An 18,790-nucleotide genomic window follows, 5' to 3' on the forward strand; every position below is an offset into this window, starting at 1 on the left:
CAGCAAACATGATCGCACTGGCCACCACAGACTCGTAGAACATCCTCAGCATCTTCCGGCAGATGTTAAAGGATCTCAGTCTCCTCAGGAAATAGAGACGGCTCTGACCTTTCTTGTAGACAGCCTTAGTGTTCTTTGACCAGTCCAGTTTATTATCAATTCGTATCCCTAGGTATTTGTAATCCTCCACCATGTCCACACTGACCCCCTGGATGGAAACAGGGGTCACCGGTACCTTAGCTCTCCTCAGGTCTACCACCAGCTCCTTATTCTTTTCCACATTAAGCTGCAGATAATTCTGCTCACACTATGTGACAAAATAGACTCAATGGCTTGTACTTTTCTGGCTTGCTTTTGATATACTTTTTTAAAACCATGGTACCACATTAACTAATGATCTGTCCTTTGGAACCTTACCCAAGACTAGAGATGAAGAAAAAGGTCCAAGAATAAAGCAGGTCAGGCCCTGGAGGTTTATCACATAGATGTACTTTATAAGGCTTTAAGCACCTTTTCCTTGCTAATTAATGTGTGGTCCAAGACATTTCTACTCATTTCTCTATGTCCTTTGATCCGTCATTTTCTCTATAGTAAAAACTGCAGAGAAATATTCACGAACGATCTTTTCATTTCCTTGTGTTCCACACACAATCGGCCAATAGGTACATTTAATGTCAAAGAAATGTATACAATATACATCCTGAAATTCTCTCTCATATTAATCTTTAACCTATTCTCTCCCTAGTCTCTCTTAATATATCTATAGATTCTCTTGTGATTTTTGCTTCACCGTGCCTGCCAGATCCTTATCATATCTTCATTTTGCCCTCCTAACCTGTCTCTTAAGTGCACTCCTGCAGTTCATGTAATCATTAAGATGCTCATAAGTTCCCAGTTGCTTGTGTGTAGTGTATACATCCTCTTTCCTAACCAGAGCCTCTATCTCTCGTCAAGCTAAGGTTCTGAAATCTCCCTTCCTTGTTTTAACCCTTGCAAGAACATGCATGCCCTGAACTCTCGACATATCTCTTTTAAAGGCCTCCCTTTTGACAGATGGTCCTTTCCCTACAAATGGTGTTGTCCAATCAACCTCTGCAAGATCCTGCCCTTGGCTTTAAAGTTTGCTCTGCCCTGGTTCAGATCCTTAACCTGTGGAGTGGTGCTATCCTTCTCTATAACTTTTAATATTAATGGAATTGTGGTCACTGAACCTAAAAATGCTCACTGACAGACATTTCCAGCAGTTGCCCTACCTTGTTCCTTAGGAGGAGTTTCAGTGTCGCACCCACTCTAGTAAGTCCCTCTATATATTGATAAAGGAAGATCTCTTAGATAGGTTTCACAAATTCCACTCCATCCAAGCCTGTTTAGTTGGCCCAGTTGATATTAAGAAAGTTTTAAAATCTCCCACTAATATTATCCTATTATATTTGCAATTGGCTGCAATCTCTACATATGTCTTCCAATTCCATCTGACTACTGAGTGACTGTCCTCTTGTTTCTGTGTTCTATGATCTGAACTTAGACATTGGAAAGAGAAAAAAAAACTAAATGGCTAGGCATTACCTCTACCCTTGCTTTCTCACCAATGAGTTTTTGTACACCAACAGAACTGCATCGAAGGGGGAAGAGTTGAGATCAAAGACGTGGTAAATTTTGTTTGTTTTAATCCAAGCAAATCAGTTTAGAATATTTAAAATTGATTAATTAGGTTCATGCCCTTAAGCAAAATTATTTGGTGGTCGTCTCTTGATGTCTCTTTGGGTCTGTTTCCACAGCGTGATGGTGCACCGATCCCTCTGTGTAAACCAGATTGGGCTAGTGTTGTGTGATGCATCCACTTACGCTTGAGAAAAGGTCATTTGACGTAGAGGCAGAATAGCCTAACCTTTAGCAGAAACCAAAGTACATATTTCTACATCTTTTAATCCTTTCATTGAGTGTTCAATAGGCATCTACTGATATTTCTGTTGAACCATGCACACACAGACCTTTGTAACTCCTCCAAGTGTGATATTTTGCATTGTATTGCAATTGATTGAAGCATCTTTTCATGTTGCAACTTCTACTATTAGTTAAAACATTCCTATGTCTGTAATTTTCAGTTAATATCAAGATATTACACCCTTATCAGCAAGTAGAATATTGTAGTTGATAGTTCACAGAAACTGCTGAATTCCTGGAAAATGTATATTTCCAACATTTGTCTTTTCCTGTATTTTAATCCAAGAAGGAAGAGGAGGAGAAGATGGCGACACGATGCAGCGCGCGCGGCCTCTCCGGTGAATGATATCTGTAATCTGTCAAGTAGGGGACTGCGCACAATTCTGATTTGATGGAGACAGATGTCAGAGTGCGGAGGAACATCTGGAGAAACTTATGAAACTTATGAAATGCCGCTGCTACTGTGTGGTAACCGGAATCTCCAGAGCAGAAGGCCCCAAATCCTCGGCTTTGCTTGTTTCAGCAGCTGGAGCTAGGTCGAAGGCGCGCGGCAGAGGATGGCGCTTGGAAGGCTGTATCAGAGGGGCTGGTCGGACGCTCGAAATTTTCGGATGGATGGACTCGGTGTCGGCTGTGATCGGCTGCTTCCAAGGCATCGGCAGTTGTCAGTGCCTTGGAGGTTTATGGCAGGGAGTTTCTCCCTTTTGCCACCTGCTATCGGGGACTCGGGAGTCAATCAGGACTTGAGACTTTTTTTACCGTGCCCATAGTCTGTTCTTTATCAAAATATGGTATTGTTTTGCACTGCTGTAACTATATGTTATAATTATGTGGTTCTGTCAGTGTTAGTCTTTGGTTTGTCTTGTTTTATGTGATATCACTCTGGAGGAACATTGTATCATTTCTTAATGCATGTATGCATTTCTAAATGCCAATAAAAGAGGACTGAGTGCTCTCATAATCTAAAAACTCCATCCCTGGTTCCATAAGTAACAACTCCAGGTTTTCATGAATAACTTTACAATCCTTGGATTAATCTCAACACTGATTTATCAAATCTAATACGGGAATTGTATCGGGGCCGATCAGGACCTGACGAGTCTCAGCTCAGAACATGGACTGTTTATTCTTCTCCATAGATGCTGCCTGACCTGCTGAATTCCTCCAGCATTTTGTGTTTGAGATTTCTTCAGATTTACAGCATCTACAGAATCTCTTGTGTTAACAATTACATCTCTTTGCTCTCCTACTCAAGATTTATCTTTGTGTGCTCCATTATGTTTCATTTCTTATTATGAAACTCTGGTGTTAATTATTGTTGAATGAGCAAGCTTCAGCAGTTGGTTGTTACTCCCCATGTTCATTATGATAAAGTATCCTTAAGAGCTTGCACGTTGTATAAGGTTAAGATGGTTAATGAAAAGTGATAAATTGCAGTAGCCAGCAGTGTGAAATTAGAAGAAAATGGCAGAGATGTTCATCAGATCAGTGTGGTGTGAGAAACAGTTAATGTTTTGGGTCAATTGTATTTCATTACGTTTTTATAATGATGAAAGGTTAATCACAATGATACCTATATATTCCAAAGTTTTATGACACCTTGCGCAGGGAAACCTGCCATCCTTGTGGTACTAAGCCCCTTAAGTTCTAGATTTTGTCGCATTATTAAACAGCTTCTTAGAATTCTGCCCCCCACCCCAGTTATTGCTTTCCTGAATATTTTTCATCTTACAAGACTGAAAGGCTTAGAATTGAATCTTCAGTTGGCTTCTAAACTTTATCATTGAGCAAGTAAAACATTGACATATAATAGCTGACAAATATTTGAACATTGCACTTTGGACATGATCTTTGAAAGAATTGATTTGCAGAATTGTCCCTGGTTTATATTGGCATTTTTTTGCTGCTGGTAATTCGTACACCTCTGCATAACTTGTCTGGCTTCTTTCATATGGGAAAGATGCCCATCTTGTGGGAGTTTATTCTGTGAAGTTAAAAATTCTGCACTGTTTTACCTTCCTGCCCTTTGTTGCATGTTGATTTAAAAGGGAAGTGTTCCGTAGCAGAATGTGCCATTTCAATAATGCAGACAAATAATATTTCTTTCTGTAGGCATTATTTTGTCAGACATGTACCCTTAATGTTTTGTGTATTCTGACTAACCTATCTTGCCAGAATTGGTTAATGAAGCAAATGCAATCAATCGAGTAACTGATGTTATCTGCATATATTTTGGCAGAATTTCTAAAGAGTTTCTGATGTGGGCAGTTTAGTAACCCCATTCAGAATACATTAAATATCTATTCTAATTAAAAATATGCTTTTGCTCAAAGTCGTGTCAGGTGAGTTTAGCCAAAGAAAAAGATTAGACCCTTGCAACTGGAGACAAATCTTAGGCTTGATAAGGAACTTGGAGTTATTAAAGGTAATGATACTATTTGAGAAGCTCAGTGCAGGAGATGAGCCAGCTGGGACATGTATTTGCCACATTCATAGTTAATCTCAATAGACTTTCACAGCTGATGGAAAAAGATAGCGTGAATCCTTTGGATAAGAAAAGTTGCAATAACTGGGGTGGGAAATGCTACTTGGCATGTAATATTTCAATTGGATAAATGAAGGGTAATACAGATGCAATACGATCTCTCTAACATGCAGTGCTGATAGAAAAGGCAGCTGAGCAGGTAAACAATTGTGTTTAACAATTTTAACAAAATTAACAAATTTAACAAAATTTAAGGATGGAATTTGTCAATTCTGGTGAAGAGCCTTTCAACAGAGGATTATCTTGGGTGCAAAGATAGAAATTATAAAATATAAGACTGGATTACATGCTTGGAGATAACTGATTTGTGGCTTATAATTGAACAAAGGTTGGTTGAGTCACTATATGGGGATTTATCAGTCATATTTTCCTGGACCACCTTTTTTTGATTGCCTTTGAGGGTTCAGAGACAAATCTTCAAGCACTGGACTAGCTTAATGTTTCCAAAAAGATGGCATTTGATAAATATGAGAATACTGATGCGCCAGACTATTATGGGTAGACAAGATATTCAGGTTGTCTTTAATAGAACTTTTCATTAGATTGCTCATCATTTTTCAAAATCTGAAATGAATGAGCGAAGATGTTATTCAGCCATTAAAGTTTCTGAGCGAAATTGACACCAGTAGATGCTGAGAAGCTTATTATTCCAAAATAGTGAGTCTAAAACAAAGGGGCACCATTTCTGGATTTAGAGTTGTCCACTTAGAACAGGGGTTCCTATCTTTTTTTTAATGCCACGGACCAGTGCCATTAAGCAAGGGGTCTGTGGACTCCAGGTTGGGAACCCTGATTTAGAGCAAAGTTAAGGAGAAATTGCTTTAGAGATTTGTAAATTTTTGGAAACCTGTGCAGGAGGATTGATGGTTTTTTTAAAAAAACTTCAAGGTTGTAATCATCAGGAAAAGAAGGGAAGTGAACAAAAGACTGCCCATTCTAAAATTCTTTTCTTTTGTTTTACTGAAGATGGGTAGAAGAGGATCCTAAGGAAATTTTACATTCTGTTGTGGAATGTATTGAGAAGACATGTGACAAACTGAAAAATCTTGGGATAGATACTTCTGCTATTAAAGGTATTTATTTTTCTTGTAGCATGGTAAAATATAATGTTAACATGTTACAGAGCCACTGTCTGTAAGGAGTTTGTACATTCTCCCTGTGACCACATGTGTTTTCTGCCGGTGCTCCAGTTTCCTCCCATGTTCCAAAGGTCTACAGGTTAGTAGATTAATTGATCACATGGTTGTAGTTAGGTGGTGCAAGGTTGCGTCACTAAGTAAGTAAAAGTTTTTAAAAATATAATCGTTGCTCTTAGACAACGCGTAAATATTTCACTTCTGCAGGCAGTGAAAATAGCCTTGTGTTTTCTTCAAAACCATGTTTTTCAATTCAGCCTTTTTGAGAAGGAGTAACCAGGGCAAACGTAGTCATCTGAAAATTGAATTGTGAAATGCATTCATTTCCCAAAATATCAACAGATTGGTGCAATAACTATGCTCAATAGAAATGCACCATGGAATGGCAGTTTCTCCATTTTGTCTCTTATTGCAGTTGGACAGTACAGCAAGTGTGATTAAATTAGTCCTGTAATTTATTATTGGCTTGGTTAGCAGTTAAATAGTGCAAACTTTAGAGTTATCAGAAACATACTGGAAGTTGGGAAATATGAATGGTGAGCAATAGGATAATCAGGCAAAAAAAGTATCAGACACAACAAAAGGAAATAAAGATCAATGTGTCTAGAGAAAGTTGCCTACAAGTAGGATGAGTCCTGATGAAGGATCTCTACCTGAAATGTCAACTGTACTCCTTTCCATAGATGCTGCCTGTCCTACTGAGTTTCTCCAGCATTTAATGTGTGTTGCTTGAATTTCCTGTGTCTGCAGATTTTCTCTTGTTTGTGATTGTAATGGGAGCTGTGTAAACGCGGGCATTTTTTTCTTTATAATTGATCAATATGGTTTTAGTGATTAAATTTTAATTTTCACAAATTAGAAAGAATCCATAATGTTTAAGAAGCATATGCAATTAACTTCCTTGCTGTACTGAAGACTTTTGGAAGAGTATGTTTTTGAACTAGGAGGAAGAAGTACACTGGATTTAATAAGCAGAATTTATTAATAGTCTGGTTTTGTGGACAGCTGCAAAAGTTGTCCAAGGATACAGCAGTTATAGATCAGTAACATGTATGAGTAGGGAAACGCCAGATCAAAGTTTGTTCAAAGTAAATTAATTATCAGAGTACATGTCATATACAACCCTGAGATTCAATTTCCTGTGGGCATACTCAGTAAATCCATAATAGAATAATAACCATATTAGAATCAATGAAAGACTGCAGTTTGAGTGTTCAGCATGCAAAAGTCAACAAATTGCAAATACAATAAAAAGAAATAATAAATAAATAAATAAGCAATAAATATTGAACATGAGATGAAGATCCTTGAAAGTGAGTCCATAGGTTGTGGGAACATTTCAGTGATGGGACAAGTGAAATTGAGTAAAGTTATCCCCTTTGGTTCAAGAACCTGATAGCTGAGGGATAATAACTGTTCTAGAACTTGGTGTTAGTCCTGGAGCTCCTGTACCACCTTCCTGATGGTAGCTGTGAGAAGAGAGCATGACCTGGATGGTGGGAGTTCCTGTTGATGCATGCTGCTTTTCTGTGACGGTGTTTCATGTAGATGTGCTCAGTGGTGGGGAAGGCTTTACTTGTGAGGGACTGGGCCATATCCACTACATTTTGTAGGATTTTCAGCTTAAAGGGCATTGGTGGGTTTTTTTTGGCGTGTGCCTGCGTGCATGCGCGTCTGTGCGTGTGCGTCTGCATGTCCGTGCATGCGTCCGTGATAGCGTTTTTTCATGGCTTTTACAAGGCGCGGAGCGAGAGAGAGACTGTGTGGCGAGGCACGCCACCCCTCACACAGACATTTTCGTAGTATTTTCCCTTTATTTTATGAGGTCAGGTTGCGATCTCGACACTCAAGGGCGTTGGTGTTTCCATGCCAAGCTGTTGGATGAAGTTGATTCTGAATAAGTGTGAGGTGCTGCACTCTAAAGTTCAAAGTAAATGTATTATCAAAGTATGTATATGTCACCATATATTACTCTGAGATTCATTTTCTTGCAGGTATTCACAGTAGAACAAAGAATTGTCAGAGTACATGTCATATACAACCCTGAGATTCAATTTCCTGTGGGCATACTCAGTAAATCCATAATAGAATAATAACCATATTAGAATCAAAGAAAGACTACGGAAGACTGACAAGCAATCAATGTGCAAAAGACAAGCTGTGTAAATACATAAATAACACTGAGAACATGAATTGTAGAGTCCTTGAGTCTGTCCAGAGGTTGTGTTCAGTGTTGTGGTGAGTGAAGTTATCCGTGCTGGTTCAGGAACCTGATGGTTGAAGGGCAATAACTGTTGCTGCACCTGGTGGTGTGGGGCCTAAGGCCCCTATTCTTCCTGATGGCAGCAGTGAAAATAGAGCAGGGCTAGTTGGTGGGGGCCCTTGGTGGATGCTTTTTTACTTGTGGCTCCTTGTGGTCAGTGGTAGGGAGGACTTTCCTTCTAATGAACTGGACTTGTATGCATTGCATTTTGGAGGCTTTTCCTACTTGAACATTGGTGTTTCCGTATCAGGCTGTGCTGCAACCAGTCAGGTTGCTCTCCACTGTGCATCTTTGGATGTTTATCAAAGTTTTGGATGTCATGCTGAATCTGAGTAAACTTCTAAGCAATTAGAGGTGCTGCCATGCCTTCTTTGAAATGGCACTTGCAGTCTTGTCCTAGACCAGATCTTCTGATATGATAGCACCAACTAATGTAAAGTTACTGACCCTGTTCCCCTCCAATCCCCTAATGAGGACTGTTTCGTGTATCCCATCTTGCTTTGGTTTTGCTGGTGTTGAGTGAGGGGTGGTTGTTGTGGTACCATTCAATCATCTTTTCAATTTCCCTTCTATATACCGAATTGTCACCACTTTTGATTGGGCTAATACAGTAGTGTTGTCTGTAAACGTAACTTTTCTGGATCAAGTAATGACAGCAAAAAAAGATCGTTGCTTATCTTTTCACCCATTTATTCCTTCGAGCTCAGCTGGCGAGTGAACTTGGACCCGACATCTCCCCGGCGGTTCTACAAGTTCACTGCCCGATGTCAGAATTGCAGAAGTTATAAGGCCACGCTGTTAGACTAGTCGGTTGCTAAGATTCAGGCATGAGTCAGAGCAAGTAGCTCAGCTTTCTGGGTGGAGACAGCTGCTGCAATTACTCAATTACTTCATTGTCGTCACTTATTACATAGCCAGAACATCGATTTCCTGCTAGATCCACAAAAGAGCTTCCATCCTCATAAAACGTTGCCTTGGACTTGAGGGGGTATTGCGGAAGGGATGGGAGAGTCTGTCCTTTCATGATGTGGGGGGGTGCAGTTGATGTGACCGACTTCATGGCCTGAAATTGCCCAGAGATAGGGTACAACATCTTGGGTTCGGTCAATAGTAAAAGAGTGTCTTAACAGATGTCCCATCTTCACCTTTGACTCCTTCCAGTATTGGAGTTGGCCCGCAGCCAAGTCCCACCAGTCTCCCTCGGTGCTGGAGGTTTGTTTCGTCAGGGTGTAGGCAAGGAACCCAGGCTGTTTGGCTTGAACCCAGGGCAAAGCCTAATGATGGTATGGGGAACCACCAGTCCTATCTGTCGCCAAAGGAAATCCGGAACTTCGGCCAGTAATGCACTGCTCCCTCTTCCTTTAACCTCTCCAATCACCGTGACTGGGAACTTCTTTCCCTTGAGGGGTGCATAATACTGGTTTTCCTCAGTGGAGCACCCTGTAGGATCATAGCACAGAGTCACATGAGGGTCTGCCTCTGGCAGAGGGGGTTCAAATGTAGCGGAGTCCAAATTAAGTGCCCACCAGTGGGGGGTCAATTATTCGCTTGTCCCAGGGTGATACCTTTGTCTGTGTATAGAATCTCGATTTCCAACGGACAGAGCAAGTCTCACTCTGCCAGATTACACCTCAGACTGGTGGTGACTGTAAATTAAACCTCACACTGGGTGCCCTTAGAATTTCACTTGCAGTGGCTGGGTACGTGAATATGTGCATTCTGTGCCTTCGAACCCAGAGTGATTGTAGCGTCTGATAGCCCATATCCCTTTTCCTATACCATCATAAACAGAATTAGAATTGCAGCATCTTGCAATATTGGGCTCTTCCTGAGGGGTGGTACTCACGGTAGGAAGCATCCTTCTTCCTGCTGAGCATATTCACCTTTAATGTTAGTTCCCTTCGGGGTTGATCGGGATTCGAAAGCTGGGTCCCAGTAATATGTCAAAGCTCGTCGCATTCGTTTTCGGTCATTGTCAAGCCAATCCATGTTATTAGTTTTAATCCTGTTGGCTAATTTAGTTGGTAAACACTTGAGCAGTAGGACATTAAACTGGAGGTAAGGATTCTCTTTATTAAAGGCTTGGTCTCCTGCGAAAGTGCCGTAGCAGGCCATAAATTGCTCCCAATAGACTGGACCCAATTTCCCAGGCTTAGGTTTGTATTCAAGTACCTTAGTGATATTTACAGGTTGTTGGAGAGCCTTCTCCAAGACTTGAATAGTCTGATCTGTCTGTTCATTCTCATTATGGATTCCCGCCGGTAAGTTTGCTATCTTAATTCTGCCTTCCATTCCACCCCTCATCAGATGAGAGAATCATGCAGCAAAGACCAAATAAATCTTGCGGGGTCGCATTATATATTTGTATAGTACTGCGGACATACCAAGCAAACTGTGCTGGTTTTTCTTTTCTATCGGGGGCCTGATTCATGATCGTTACCATCTCTTGAGGCTTCCAATGTGCATACAAGATTTACTGAGGGCTGTCCCTCCTCGGCTGCTCATGGACTGGGCAGCATTTGGGTAGGCAATTGTCTCTGTGGAGCCCTTAACTCTGGGGTTTTATTAGATTCTTCCCTCCCTGTCTTGGAATAATACCTGGTATTCCCTTTCTGGATCTCAGGGTATAGGGAGCCTTCCCTTTCATGCCACTGCTGTTTTACCCGAGCGGCCACCGTATCTGAATACTGGGAGGGTTGGGGTTCGGAGGCACTGGGTGCACTTGGTCTCTGGTAAGGTGGGGGATAAGGTGGGTGCCCAATCCTCATCGCAGTCACTGTCCTTAAACAGGGTCGGTATGCCAGATATGGGTTCGGGATAACGTATTGGCCCTAGATCTTCGTGTGCAGCACTGCCGATTTTAAACCTTCCTTCTGTCCATATCTGCTTTTGCCTGTTTTCTTTGTTTCTCGTTCTCTTTTTCTTCTCCCTTCTACCCATTAGCACTCCACTCCGCCTGCAGTGTCTCCCAACTCTTGGGAGTCCCTTCTGCCGTACATATCTCTATCCCTTTATCACATGCATTATTCCTCCAGCTGGCCAGTAAGGTACCATTCCATTTAGTATAGGCTTTACCTTTCCATTCTTTAATCAACAATTTCCACTTTTTACTGCAATTCTTTTCCCAAATTAAATTTACTGCTTGTTTCCCCTGGTGGCCACACTTTCTCTAGTTTCTTTGTTGGCGCTGCACTTAACACCCTGAGGTCCTTTTCTTATCTGTTATTTGTTCACACATAGCTGTATCAAGGGCCTGTCCCATTATTACCCTTATCAGTTCTTAATTATCAAATCAAGTCAAGTATATAGCACATTTAAAAACAACCACGTTGACCAAAGTGCTGTACAAAGTAAAGCAGGTAGGCAAAATCACAAATACACAAAACACAGACAAATCAACGAGACAAAGAGCTTATAGACATAAAATACACAGCACAAGGACCTAGGCACAAGCCGCTGGGTGAGAAATTTAGCCAGCCTGCCTTCCCCTTAATCAATTTCAATCGGCCATATTATCAGGAAGCAGTTGATATGGTCAAATCTGTCAGGTAGCGGTGTCCGCCTCTCCTGACCGGGGACCCCAGTCCCGATTCTTTCCTTAGGAACAATACATAATACCCAATGTCACCCGCAGCCTTTAATTCTCACAAAAACTGCTAGCCTATTTTCCGTTAATACTCGCGAAAAAAAATCAACTCTCACGTACTCTGGAGGCCCTTCCTCCTTTATCCTGAACTTGTCTTATTAAATTTCAACTGGCCATATTTCTGCTGCTAAGGTGAGAATTTAACTGGGCTGCCATTCTCGTATTAAATACAAATTTCAATCGGCCATATCATGAGACATGCGCAACCCCTTTTCCGAATCATCAAATTTCAACTGGCCATATCCTGTCACCAGCAGCAATGTAAAAGAGACAACTGCTTACCTTAAATTCTGTATCCAAACGGGTCGTCCGATCCCGTAGAGGTACCGGTCCCAATGGGCGAGGGGCAAAAATGCTCGGTCAGACACAAGGAGTAGTCAGAGGTAAATTACCTCAGGGCACCTGCCACTCAAATTGTGTTCGATTCAAGCTCCCTGTCACTTATTCAGTCCAGAGAGACGTTCCCTTTGTTGGGATCCGAGTCACAGCACCAAATGTAAACATAACTTTGCTGGATCAAATAACGACAGCACAAAAAGATCGTTACTTATTTTTTCACCCGTTTATTTCTTCGAGCTCAGCCGGCTAGTGAACTCGGACCCGACATCAGGGTGAGACTCTTTCTCATCTCCCTGGTGGTTCTACAAGTTCACTGCCTGATGTCAGAAGTTATAAGCGCCACTGATACAAAAGAGCAGTTTGATGGCCATTCCGGTCAAGTCAATGGACTATTGATACAAAAGTACAATCAATTTGTTGGATACTCCAGCCATCTTAAATAAAATGGGAATGTCCTACCTGGTTTGCTGGAGCCACAACTTAATGACAAAGATAAGAACATCCGTCAATTTTTGTCAAAATCAAAAGGTGTGAAAAGCCCAGAGACATCTATGTGGATCTGGGTGAACTTTAACCCTTATCTTGCTCCAAAGAAAGCAGCTGTGAGACATTATTCAAACACACTGCAGTCACAGACATAGTCAGTACTGAATCCATTGTTTACAGGAATCTTGAGAATCCCCCATTCCCTCAAACTTTATCATGGCAGAAAACTTAAATATGTGATTGTAGCTGTATTTGGCTTCTGTCATAAGTATAAAGCTAGTAGAGCAGGAGTTCTAATCACACAGCTTTGTGGTGCACCTGTGCTGATGTTAACTATGGAGGAGATGCTGTTTCCAATTTGTAAAGACTGGAGTCTGCAAATGAGGAAATCAAGGGTCTAGTTGTACAACGAGATAGAGGCCTGGGTCTTGGAGCTTACTGATTAGTTTTGCAGGAATGATGTTGCTGGGCTGTAGTCAATAAAGAGCATCTTGATGTATGCATTTTCACTGTCCAAATGTTCCAGAGTTAGTGAAGAGCTAATGAAATGGCATCTGCTTTTGACCTGTTGTGATAGTAGGCAAATTGGAGTGCATCCAAGCCACTCCTCGGGTAGGAGTTGATGTGCTTTATGACCAACCTGTCAAAGCACTTAATCACAGTCGATGTACAGTAAGTACTAATGGAAAATAGTCATTGAGACAGATTTCTACATTCTTGTTGGGCATCGGTATGATTGAAACAAGAGGGTACTTCAAACCGCAGAAGTGAGGTTAAAGATGTCCGTAAACACTCCAGCCTGTTGTTCAGCACAGGTCTTCACTACTCAGCCAGGTACATCATCTGAGCCAGATGCTTTCTGAGGGTTCACCATCCTGAATGATGCTCTCACGTCAGCCTCAGACAAAAACCACAGCGTCGTTAAGGGCTGTGAGTGTTTGTGAAGGTGCTTCCATGTCAAAGGTCAGTCAAAGAGACCAAAAAAGGCATTGAGCTCAACTGGGAGTGAAACTCTGTTTGTCACACCTCGCTTGGTTTTTCTTTGTAAGAGGTGATGGCATTCAAGTCCCGCCACAGCTGTCCAGCTTCCTCTGTTTCAAGTTGGGTCCAGAATTGCCACTTTGCATTTGAGACTTTGTACTTGCTGGGTCGCCAGATGTGCAAGCCATCAATCTAGCCCCCAGAAAATTGCAGATGTCTTGGTTCATCCAGGGCTTGTGAAAGACTAAATAAATGTGTGCGTACGCACTTGTCCACAACAACCTTAACTTATTCGTTCAGGTCCTCTGAGTTCTTGAACATGACCCGAGTGGTAATGATGCAGCCATATAGGATGCTGGTCAGACCCCACTTGGAGTACTGTGCTCAGTTCTGGTCACCTCACTATAGAAAGGATGTGGAAGCCATAGAATGGGTGCAGAGGAGATTTACAAGGATGTTGCCTGGATTGGGGAGTATGCCTTATGAGAATAGGCTGAGTGAACTCGGCCTTTTCTCCTTGGAATAACGGAGGATGAGAGGTGACCTGATAGGTGTATAAGATGATCAGAGGCATTGATCGTGTGGATAGAGAGGCTTTTTCCCATGGCTGGAATGGCTAACACAGGAGGGCACAGTTTTAAGGTGCTTGGAAGTAGGTACAGAGGAGATGTCAGGGGTAAGTTTTTTACGCAGAGTGGTGAGTGTGTGGAATGGGCTGCCAGTGATGGTGGTGGAGGCGGATACTATAGGGTCTTTTTTTTTAGAGACTCCTGGACAGGTACATGGGAGTTTAGAAAGATAGAGGGCTATGGGTAACACTAGGTAATTTCTAAGGTAAGGACATGTTTGGCACAGCTTTGTGGGTCAAAGGGCCTGTATTGTGTTGTAGGTTTTCTATGTTTCTATGACCTACTGACTGGAAGTAATCCCATAGCTACTCCTCCACTTCCCATGGCCACCTCTTTGTTCTCACCCCTGGTGCCTGGTTCTGTAGCAGGTGGCATATAAATAAAAGTGATGTAAAAGCAAGTCCATGCAATTTAGCAAGGACAGGCTTGAGATCTGAACAGTTGTCTGTTTCGGTGTTTGCTTGTATGCAGTTGTACTGTAGAGGACAGCAATGTTCTTACCTGCCTCTGGAAGCATGGTTCAGTGTTTAAGATTGACTAAATCAGTAGTCAGTCTGTATCGTTTTTGAGAGGGGAAAGCTCCTTGCTGAGATCTGGGTTGATGCAGAAAATGTTCCGAGCTTCATTGTCTGTGACATGGATTGCATGTTAGAGGTTCTACAGATCTGGCACAGATCCTGTAGTAACACAGAGCTTTGCGTTTTTCCCCTCATTGTACTGATAGGTGTATTGGCACCAGGATCCTGACTTTGTCTACTAAATTCCCCAATCTGATTTGAACAAACATAGAACACTGCAGCACAGGATTAGGCCAGAAAGACAACAGTGTTGAGCCAAACTAATTAAATGAGTAATTAAAAGCCTAACCAAACTAGTTCCTTCTGTCTACAGAAGTCCCTGTCCCTTCATTCTCCTCGTATCATGTGCTAATTTTAAATGCCTCAATTATATTTGCTATCACCCTTGGAAGCACATTCAAGGCACCCACCACCTTGTCATATTCAAACTGCTAAGCACACTGGAGTGCTTTAATAACAAACTACTGCCCCGATTTTTCTGTTGACTTTCATACTCATAATTTTAAAATTGAACTCATTTGTTCAATGTACAGTGCCTTGAAATTCCAAGGAGTAAAGATTATGTTGTGTTTGCATGGAAAATTATCAGAATCACATTCTGATGTGCACAGTTGAATTTGTTGTTGCTTTGTTGCAGCAGTGCAATACAAGACATTAAAAAAATACTACGTTACAATAAAATAGTGCAAAAGAGGAATAGCGAAGTAGTGTTCATGGTCCAGTTAAAAATCCAATGGAGTGGGGAAGAAGCTGATCCTGAAACAATGAGTGTTCTCAAGCACTTGTACTACAATGAGAAGAGGGCATGTTGATTTAAACCACATTTAGAATATTAGGTGGTTCAATTCTCAGTGTCATCATACTTTTGAAGCATTTATTGGTCTTGAAATGGTATGATGTAAATTAACCATAATTGTCCCAGGTCTGAAGAGACGTGCGAATGAGGAAAGACCCCAATTGTCATACATATGGCAAACAAAGGAGTGACATGATTAATTTAAAATATTTGATCAGGAAGGTAAACTTCCATTTTCCTCTTTTGTGGAAAAGGAAGTAATAAGGATCAGTTAAAGTTCAAATCAAAGGAGCATAATTGTAAAAATAGAGTTTGGACTATTCACAAAACTCCCATTATGCAGGTGGCCATAGCAGTCTTCTGCCAGAAAACTTTGAAATTTTGAAGACTAACATTCTTGTCAAACAGTCATAATGGATATCGAGCCAAGTCAGGGAAAAATAATCTGGTTGATTGACAAGAGGGTCAAGGTGCTGAAATGTTCTTTGTTGAGTTTTATATTGTGATGTTTTAATCACTTGATTTTATTTTGCAATTCTTGCTGTTCTCAGCTCTCATTGAAATTTGTACAACTGTCTGCTTTGAAGTGATTTTTATTCTTAAGACCATGAGACATAGGAACAGAATTAGGACACTTGGCCCAGCGACTCTGCTCCGCCATTCCATCATGGCTGATTTATTATTCCTTCAATCCCATTTTGTGCCTTCTGTCCGTAACCCTTGACGTGCTGTCTAATCAAGAACCTGTCAACCTCTGCTTTAATTATACTCACTGACTTGGCCTTCGGAGCCATCTGTGGCAATGAGTTCCACATATTCACCATCCTCTGGCTAGAGAAATTTTTCATCTCTGATCATTTTTCTATTCTGAAGCTATGCCCTCTGGTCCTAGACTCTCCAGCTCTAGGAAACATTTTCTCCATAATCCACTCTATTTAAGACTTTCAGTATTTTACTGAAACACTGAGCGTCATAGGAAGTCATTCCTGCCTGTGGCCATCAAACTTTACAACTCCTCCCTTGGAGGGTCAGACACCCTGAGCCAATAGGCTGGTCCTCGACTTACTTCCTGGCATAATTTACATATTACTATTTAATTATTTATGGTTTTATTACTATTTAATTATTTATGGTGCAACTGTAACGAAAACCAATTTCCCTCGGGATCAATAAAGTATGACTATTATAGGTTTCAATGCGATTCCACACATACAGACAGACAGACACACATCTCTAGCAAGTATAGGTCCAGAACCATCAAACACTTCTCATACATTAACCCTTTTATTTCCAGAATCACTCTTGTGAGCCTCCCCTGGACCCCCTCCAATGCCAGCACATTTTTTTCTTTAGATGAGGGGCCCAAAACTGCTCACAATGCTCCAATTATGCTCTGACCAATGCCTTATAAAGTATCAGTATCATATCCTTGCTCCTGTATTGTAGTCACCTCAAAATGAATACTAACATAGTATTTGCCTTCCTTACCACTGACTCAACCTGAAAGTTGTGCTTTAAGGAATCCTGCACAAGGACTCGCAAGTCCCTTTGCACTTCTGATTTTTGAATTTTCTCCCATGTAGAAAATGGTCTGTGCCGTTATTCCTTCCACCAAAGTGCGTTGCCATACACTTCCTTGCACCCTATTCCATCTGCAACTACTCTCTATTTTCTCAATCCAGGTCCTTCTGCGGATTCACTACTACTTCATCACTGTCTGCCATTCCACCTCTCTTATCATCTGTAAGCTTGGCCAAAAGACGTTCAATTCCAGCATTCAAATCATTGATCTGCAATGTGAAAAGAAGCTGTCCCAATACTGACCCCTACAGAACGCCATTAGCCACTAGCTGCCAACCACAGTAGGCCCCCTGTATTTCCACTCTTTGCCTCCTGCCTGCCAGTCAATCTTCCTTCCATGCTAGTTTCTTTCCTGTAATACCAAGGGCTCTTATCTTGTTAAGCAGTCGCATATGTGCCACCCTATCAAAGGCCTTCTGAAAATTCAAGTAAACTTCATCCACTGACTCTTTGTCTATCCTGCCTATTATTTCTAACAGATTTGTCAGGCAAAATGTCCCCTCAAAGAAACCATGCTGACTTTAGCCTACTTTGGCCTACTGTTACTTTGGTCTCTAACAGCACAAGTACACCACAAGGCTGTGTGCTTAGCCCCCTGTTCTACTCGCTTTATGCTTATGACTGTGAGACCAAGTACAGCTCCAAGGCCATTTTTAAGTTTGACTGAAAGGTTATTGTTATGGCACCACTTAGCCTGATTTTTAATCATCTTCCTGTATGCTGATTTATCACTACCTTTAATTCAGCCAACAATGGTGTGATCAGCAATGTCAGCAAGACCAAGGAGCTGATTATTGACTTCATGAGGAGGAAAGTGGAGGTCCAGAGCCAGTTCTCATGGGTTAGAGGTGGAAAGAGTTGGCTACTTTAAATTCCTGAATATTATCACTTCAGAGGATCTGCCCTGTGTACCAACTCTGATACCCTCCTTTAGCAGACAGCAACACGGTCAGCACTAAGTCTAGCTTCTCCACCAACGGGCAGCTCACTCATGGGGTAAACCTGCAGTACCGGATGAACTTGGAGTCCTGATTGTCTTGCAATCATAAAAATGATTTTTTTAAAAAGAAAGGGGGGAAAAAAAACACATTTGGTTGGCCCCCGAGAGGCTGCTGCATGTGACCACACTGTTGTTTTACAAAATTAGATTAGATTATGAGGACACTCAGTCCTCGTTTATTGTCATTTAGAAATGCGTGCATTAAAAAATGATACAATGTTCCTCCAGAATGATATCACAAGAAACGCAGGACAAACCAAGACTAAAACTGACAAAACCACATAATTATAACATATAGTTACAACAGTGCAAAGCAATACCGTAATTTGATAAAGAGCAGACCATGGGCACGGTAAAAAAAAAAGTCTCAAAGTCCCGATAGTCCCATCATCTCACGCAGACAGTAGAAGGGAGAAACTCTCCCTGCCATGAACCTCCAAGCGCCGCAAACTTGCCAAACTTCACTGAAAGCACCTGACCGCAGCGGACTCTGAGTCCGTCTGAAAACTTTGAACCTCCGACCAGCCCTCCGACACCAAGCACCATCCTCTGCTGAGTGCTTCAACCCCGCCCCGGCCGCTGAGCAAGAAGTAAAGCCGAGGACTCGGAGCCTTCCCCTTCGGAGATTCTGGATCACACAGTAGCAGTGGCAGCGAAGCAGGCATTTCAGAAGTTTCACCAGATGTTCCTCCGTGCTCTCACGTCTGTCTCCATCAAATCAGGATTGTGCACAGCACCCTACTTGACAGATAACAGACATCACCACCGGAGTGGCCACTGCGAGCTACGTCATGCCGCCATCTTCTCCTCCCACCGCCATTTGTCAATCTTCACACAACTTCACTCACCTCATCACGGAATTCTTC

The 18,790-nt window shown here is 41.7% G+C and overlaps 1 protein-coding gene across 2 annotated transcripts in view; it reads left to right on the forward strand.

Moving 5' to 3' along the window:
- The window catches only part of gk (glycerol kinase), a 134,650-nt gene that overhangs the window by 15,577 nt on the left and 100,283 nt on the right, over positions 1-18,790 (forward strand). For both annotated transcript variants that reach the window (XM_063050890.1, XM_063050891.1), the window contains exon 3: positions 5,456-5,562. In XM_063050890.1, coding sequence (XP_062906960.1) covers positions 5,456-5,562 — 107 coding nt within the window. The remainder of the gene's footprint in view (positions 1-5,455; positions 5,563-18,790) is intronic.

Source organism: Mobula hypostoma, chromosome 6 (assembly GCF_963921235.1).
Source record: "Mobula hypostoma chromosome 6, sMobHyp1.1, whole genome shotgun sequence".
Taxonomy (NCBI): domain Eukaryota; kingdom Metazoa; phylum Chordata; class Chondrichthyes; order Myliobatiformes; family Myliobatidae; genus Mobula; species Mobula hypostoma.